The sequence below is a fragment of the Charadrius vociferus genome, unplaced genomic scaffold, assembly GCF_000708025.1.
Source record: "Charadrius vociferus isolate BGI_N301 unplaced genomic scaffold, ASM70802v2 scaffold104, whole genome shotgun sequence".
NCBI classification, from domain to species: domain Eukaryota; kingdom Metazoa; phylum Chordata; class Aves; order Charadriiformes; family Charadriidae; genus Charadrius; species Charadrius vociferus.
In genome coordinates this window covers 171,557-178,993 of record NW_009648255.1, presented here as the reverse complement: position 1 = coordinate 178,993, position 7,437 = coordinate 171,557, and the positions used below count along the sequence as shown (strand labels likewise).

General features: G+C 45.0%; 1 protein-coding gene across 1 annotated transcript; it reads right to left on the bottom strand.

The window, feature by feature from the left end:
* Positions 1–1,719: 1,719 nt before the first annotated feature.
* On the bottom strand, positions 1,720–6,263 carry TM4SF4 (transmembrane 4 L six family member 4). The gene is made up of 5 exons (XM_009884377.1): positions 6,003–6,263; positions 5,644–5,733; positions 3,510–3,643; positions 2,030–2,219; positions 1,720–1,737 (listed from the first exon to the last, which is right to left on the bottom strand). Exons 1-5 carry the CDS (start codon positions 6,174–6,176, stop codon positions 1,720–1,722), a joined length of 606 nt encoding a protein of 201 aa, XP_009882679.1. The 5' UTR covers positions 6,177–6,263.
* Between the last annotated feature and the right edge of the window lie 1,174 nt (positions 6,264–7,437).

Genomic DNA, 7,437 nt, shown 5'->3' with positions numbered 1-7,437 from the left:
ACAGATTTGGTTACTTAGTGTAACTATTTCTACATTGTTAAATTACACAGGCTGCGCAGTTTCTGTACAAGAGAGATTCAAGACAAGGATTACAGTTATGGGACATGTTTCAGCATGTAAATAGAAAATTGAGAGAGAAATTGGGAGAAAATTGATAGCGTATGTCCCTCTCCTTTCCGTGAGTACCAATTTTATATTGTATCAGAGATGGGGAAACTTACTTGATTTTCTAGAAATGAGGCTTCATTTACCACTTGTTTGGAGCCCATGTTTGAAGATGATGTTCTGTCTGAGAAATCGGCTTGCTGTCTGACAAGACGAGACCTGTGGGACTGACAGCAGTGACGGATCAGGTTGTGCTTCATCCTTGTCTCTGTAGACAGTGAACTTTGCCGTTAGAGGCAATGGTTAGGGCAGTGTGCCTGCACCTGGAGCACTGCCGCTCTGTCCCTCCCATCTCAGAGCTGGGGGGGGGGAGTTGAAAAAACTTCAAATAAGGGTGGAACAACTTCTGTATGAGGAATGGCTAAATACACTAATGCTCTTCAGGCTAAAGAAAGAGACGAGAGGAGATAGGAGAGAACTGATGAAATTGGGTATCACGGGGAAGAGGGGACAGGACCAGCCGTGTACTCTTTCTCGCAGGCAAGAACCAGGGGCATCAAGCAAAAGGAGAGGGTGGCAGGGTCAGGACAGAGGAGGTTCTACCCACAACACGAAGTGAGACTGTGGAGGGCGCATCACGATCCAAGAAACATCTGAACATCTTCGTGGAGCAGGAATCCCTCAAGAAGAGTTAAATGCAGAGATGGCACCTTTCTCTGAGGAGGTCCCCAGAGCACAGAGAAGTGTAGGCTGGGAAAGTCTCTACAAGCGTCCCATATTCTTCTACTTTCTGTGTTAGGTTTCATCTTCTACAGCCGTACTGTGCAGTTACGTTCCCTCTGGTGAGAGTGACTGGAGAAAAACTGATTATGGATGAGTGAAGAAGCCAGATCGCTGTCGTGCCGAGAAACGGCTGTGAATTGGCCTTTCTCGCGGAATTCGTGGTGTGAAGCAGGGTGTCGTGGCATCCAGGATGACTCATGACGCCTCAGATGAGGGATCCACAGCACTCTGGGCTTTTGCCCATTACTTTGACCCACCACTTACCTGCACAGCCGTGCTGCTGAATGCACCCGTCTGTCAGCACAGTCAAGAATAGAGACCCCCCACCATGACAGCCACCGATCTGTCGTGTAACCGAGACTCTCTCCAGAGAGCATTTTAATCATAGCAGGTCTAGAAGAGAGAAGTCCTCACTTTTCCATGTAATCTAAACATGTACTCAAAAAAAGTTAGACTTTTCATATTTCTCTCTGATTAACCTCAAAAGAAAACAGTCACAACTACATTACAGCTGAGTTTGTACCAGCAGCATTTGGTGATCCCAGCTGAACAGTTGACTCAGGAGAGAAAATATTTTGCCTGAGAATACCGTCTTTTTAAATGGAAGCTGTTTTACAAAAATAAATATGAATGTGAGAGTTGAATTTCACTTATTTTATTCCATGACGTGGGGTTTCAGGAAGGCTAGAAAGGGAGTCAGGGCTTCATAGCGTTAGTGGGGGGAAGTGCCCTTCATTCTCATCTTCTTAGCCAGAGACGACGCGTCCGATGGCTACTTTATGGAGCGGTTGCAAAAGGGAGCCTCCCAAAATAAGGGAATATTCATCTTCTTTAGACAGTTCCATCTCCCTAGAAAAATAAAAACATGGAGGTAATTTAGTGGCTACTATTCCTGGGCCTTTCAAAGGTTTTTATTATTTCCTAGTGGTCATGGGAAGCTGTCAGATAAACACCATAAATACGGGCTGAGATTTGTGTTTCCAGCCCCTGGCAACACTGCAGGGCTTCAGCTGTACTTCAGAAAGCACGTTCATGGTGCTGGATGAAGGCTAGTTTAGTTTTTCAGACTGTTGGCTACTCAGGTGTATACATAACTCTCATCAGTACACAAAATAATGAAAGAAAACCACCAGTTTCTCACCCCACAGCACCCGCAGCATTTGCAGTCCCCGCAAATGGTCCCGAAGAGGCCGTTCACCACCTGGATGCTGCAGAGCACCGCCTGGATCCCGCTCATGACGAGCAGCAAGGAGAAGAGGGTCAGGTTCCAGGGGACGATGTTTTCGGGTGACTGGCACAGGTTCCACAATGTGTGGTTAGAGAGGTAATTCCTGGGGGGGAACAAAACAGTTATGAAGACGGCACCGTTGGCTGGCGGGGGCGGGGCGGGGGCTGTCGCAGATGACACGTCGTCACTGTTGTGATGTTCTGTCGGCTTCAACATTGCTGGAAAGAACTCCTGCTCTCGCACTGCTGCTATTTGACTGGAACGCGATTCCCTTTGAGCCCCTACGTCAATTGAAGCCATCGGTTTGAAAGCCGGGGCGCCAGAGGAGCAGTCGGGGGTGAGTGCGTGTCTGATGCAATTGAACAGTTTCTGCTGTTTTGGGAAAAAGCGTCCTTCGCCAGGCATGTGCCAAACAACGTCTTCTGGCGAAGGCATTTGTGTCGCTGCTGCTGTGGTTCTCTGCCGGGTGAAGCGGTGCTGACAGCGGACGGTGCCTCACACACCTCGCGCACCCCCGGCCACGGCATCCCCGTGGGACTGTGGCACCTCCTTTGTCCCCTCCTTGGCACACGCACGGGTGTCAGTGTCTACACCTGAATATTTGTCCTAATTTACTGCATTACATTGTAATAAAGCCAAAGCAAGTGAATTATGAAAACAATGTGATAAAAGAGTAATAAACTCAGTTTTCCTAACAAAGCAAGCAAATAATGTGTAACACACAACATTCTATCTCTTTTTTTCTTTTTAACCTGAACCTACAGTTTTGTGGTGTGTTATGCGAGCGGCGCCGCTCAGTGACGCTGGCTGAGGGAGACTGCGGTGAAGTTCCCCAGGGGACAAGGGACCTCACCGGTCTCTCCGCTCTCCCGGGGAATGCGTCGCAGCCGCATTTGGCGGTGCTTTGCCGGCTCCAGCCCCGAGCGACTGCATGGCTGCGGCTCTGTTCTTCCCCCCACCTCTCTGAAAGGGTAAGTACACACCACAGCAACACGTTGGAGCTGCAGAGTGTGGGGAACAGACAACTTACAAACTCTGTAACCCAGGTAAAATGACACATAGATACTAATTATTTGAATAGCATCAAATTTCAATGTCACTGCTATTCTTCTGGGTGGAATTATCCCCGCACGCTGCTTATCACGACCTAGAAGGCCGTGCATTTCTCTCTATCGGCTCCTTTGAAACTCAGTAGTTTTGATTGTACTTGCTCGTCTTTACACGTGTGCTCTTCAACCTTATTTAGTATTGCTGCACATTGCTGGTTCTCCTAAGAGCTTCTGTGGTTTAGACAAATAGTATAATTCCCATTTTCAGACAATGGATTTGGAAGTTAAATCACATCACAAACCTTAAACATGTATAACTTTTTTTTCTGATTCTCTTGTCTTACCCGTCCTGGAAAGGATAGGTCCACTCTGTTCCAGTGTGACATTTAGGGCCTTTGTTTATGGCTACTGCTGACAATACAAAGCAGTATCCAGCTCCCAGAAATCCAACTGCAGCAAATATTATAGAAGAAAACATCTGATGAAGAGGAAAATAATGTTATTTTTGTTCTCATTCAAACAATGAAACGTACCCTGTCCATGTGAATGTACATTCCCTAAATTCAGCTCTTCACGGTCAAAATAGTCAACTCCTGAACAGCTAAAATGTATCAGCTTGCAGTTATATAATACAAGTATACGGCACACGTGCGCTGGTACTTAGGAGCTCTAAAAGAATCAGCACCGTTTGCCTGAAGACGAAAGGGGCGGATGCTGACACAGTAGGTGGCACTCCTGCCCTTTGGACAGTATTTGTCCACGAGACTGGTAGTTGTCCGAGCGCCTGTGTTTCACTGGTCGATGTCTGTCTCAAGAGACTGAGCAAGCCTGAAGTCTGGGACCACGCAAGGCATTAAAAAAAAGTCTACAGTACCTTTACAAGTTAGCTTTGGCATCTTGGTCATCTTTGGACCAAGTAATTACACTTTTTTCTTCCTGAGTGTCCCCTTCAGATTTCGTAATAGTATACTTCACCTCCTCACGGGTACTTGTCATCATTAGCTCTAACAGTGCAATTGCAATGGCTTGGAAAGGATGTCTCTATTTTTTAGAATTACAGCATTTTCACATATTCTAATATGTAAGTAAATCACACAAAAACTAATGCTCTGCTTGAAGTCTGAAGCTCTTGTATTCATAATAGTTTGTAGGTAGAGGTAGTTACTGGAGCAAAGTGATATAGGTGGAGGAAGAAAAGAAATGTACTTTCAGGTCAGTGCGCTTTCATTCAGACCTCATCCCGAGACTCTTGCCCTGAGCGTTGACGTGTTTTTATGTTGATATATCTGTTGGAGCTAACTTAAGCATTACGTTTATGCAGTAGACGCCGTAATAACGGTGGTTCTGCTAACATATAAGAACAAATTCAGTTCTCAGTCATGCTGTGGTAAGGCCACCAGGACTCTCTTTGTACGGTGTACTCAGCACTTGTGACTGTTCGTATACGCTGGTGGGTCACCCCAGAAAGTCACCCCAGTGGGTCACCCCCGGGGCAGAGCCGTGCCCCAGCTCCGCTGCCTTGCAGGACAGAACAGTAGGAGTTTGGTAGTTGCAGAGTTATACGTGGTCTTCAAAGCTAAACTAAGATATTTTCACTGCTATCAGAAAATTGATAATACAGAGTGGTGAAGAGAAATACGTGACTGTGTTCCCCCCCGCTCCCCCCCTGAAGTTCCACCTCCTTTGTTGGGATTGCACGAAGACGGCATCAAAGACTTTAGGGAAGGCTCCTTGTTAACCTCACAGTCATGGTTCTGTCCTATTTGTTTCTTCCTTTTTTTCTCAATGGAAAACCTGTTCCTTTATAAAATAGTGTAATGATCTACTTGACCCAAACAATTTATTTCAAAAAGACAGACCTTTCTAGTAGAAATATATCTATTATTTCTCTAGTCTCATTTTTAAACTGAAGTGCCTGAAATATTTACTAGTGTCAGAAGGTACCCATTTGAGACTTTTCACTTCTGGTGTCAAAGGAAGCTGTAAACTCAAAGTGGGGCCTGGTCTACCCGGCTTTAAGTAGGAGGTTGGATTCGGTGACCTCCCGAGGTCTCCTCCGACCCAAAATTTCCTATGAACTGTTGTGCGGGTCTGCGATGAGTTGGGAATGTAGTCCCCAACTGTCAGAACAATTTTAAAAACTGCCAACAAAAAATGTCTACAGAGAACCGTTATGCTCTGCAAAACGAAGTGCAGATCTTTCAGAAATTAGTTTTAATTGTGAAAGCAACTGTAAGTGTCTTGTGATAGCAAAATACAACAGGGCAGTACAGTTGTGGTACCTGTGGCACAACACCAAAGGCATAATGCAGCTTTTACAGCCTGCTGTTTCTACCTTCCAGCACGCAGACGAATGGCGAGGCTTTCTGCCCCGCACTCCGGACTCCGTCTTATCTCAGTGACTGAGAGCAGAAGATACGTACACCGTATCAGTCACGATTTAGCTTTTACTTTTTTGCCATCTTTCCTCTCACTTACCGCAAACCTCTTTCCACAGCTCTCATTACCACAGCATCCACAGCAATCATTATTCTTAAGGCCCAAAAATACCAAGGCAGGAAAGATCATCTACCAATAACAGAAAAACAATTTGAATTGGAATTAATTCAAGTTATATTTGATTTTAAATATAACAGTTCTATGTCTTTTTTTTTTTTTTTCTTATCGCTACCTTAAGTTACTTATTGCAAAACTGCTGTATGATTTGTAACTTATTTGTTTATCCAAGAAGAATTTGCAGCATTGGAGCCTGCATTTGAGGCACTGAGGAAATTCAGCAATGCAGAGCCGTGGTGTGGGTGGGGGGAAGGTGGGAATGTCTGAGTTTATATACTCACCAATACGCCAGACCCCAGGATCCCGCCGAAGTACCAAACCTCATCTGTAATGTGTAGATTGTTTTCAACCACTTTTCCTCCAGGGAAAAACAACAAGATGTTAGCGAGGGTGCAGAGCACAGCCAGGGGGATGAGTGTGGTTCCCAGGCACTTGGCACAACCGCCCGTGCACATCCTTGCTTAAAGAAGTGGCAAATACAACCAAAGACAGAGGAAAAATCTCTCGGATGTTCTCAGCGCTGATTTATAAGAAGGAGCTTCCTGGTGTACTTCACTAAGTCCACTTCTGCTGTGCCTTTAGAGGAGTGGAGCCTGTCGAACGCTCGCCTCAGGGTTGTTGCTGCAGTCTATCAGAAACGCAGCGTGCGGGTTATTTATACGTTCTCGCAGCTGTGATGTCAATTTTCTGAATGTCCGTAAATGAAGTTACGTTCAGTGCAGCCTCTCATTTTACTATGACAACCAATAACCTCTGTTAATATTTTACTAATGAGAATGAGACTTCATTATCTGGGCTTAGGTCCTGGGTAGATATCCTTACTTTTGGATCATTGTTTTTACAACACACAGTCCATCTTCGCACTACAAAATACTTCTTTGTAAAGACTGACATGAAAACACATAATGAATCAGCTGATGTTAATAACAGCGGTATGCAATGGAAACATTCTAGTGAATTTTCTTTTCTTTGGGAAAGTTGAGCTAGTCATTTTTTATTTGGAAGCACTCAAACAAGTTACAGATTTGCAATAGGCAGTGAATTATTCTAGAGGCAGTGCTTTGCAGCTGGTATCTCTGAACAAAGGAAAATAATCAAAAAAGTTTCAGTGGGCTTGCTCCTTAAGTTGTGACTTTTTGTGTTCTCTAAGGATAACGCTTTTCCTCAAAGTCCAGCATTTCATCTGCGCTCAGGCAAAATTTCCACTTAAAATGATGCTGCACAGGCTCCCAAGCTCCCGCAGAGCCTCTCTGGATGGGGCGCAACACTCTCTTCAGGCGAGCACCTCTTTTAAAGCAGGGTCTGCAGCTCTTGAACAGATACTGGGTACCTTCTCTTTCATATTTGGGCTTGGTATATTGTCCCGTGGAACTCACGTTAGGATGATTTTCGCACCAATCTTCATTCCTAGCAAATAGTGATAGATGCAATTCCTTCGCCGTCCCTGTGTGGACATGAGAATTCCATGTATTTTGAGATGGACAAGTTTCCACTTTGCTCAGAGGGTAAAGCTCAGGAAATTTTCATTCATATTTGAAATAAGCCTTCTTTTAAAGGTGCTTGAGGCTTTGTTTTGATCCATATAGTGGACCTCTGCTGCATCTTCACAGACAGCCCAGAAACAGCTAAAGTTTTACCTTTTACAACCACAAAATCCCATGAAGTACGTGATACTGAACTGCCCAAAGCAGCCTTGAACTGTCCAGAGCTGTGGCT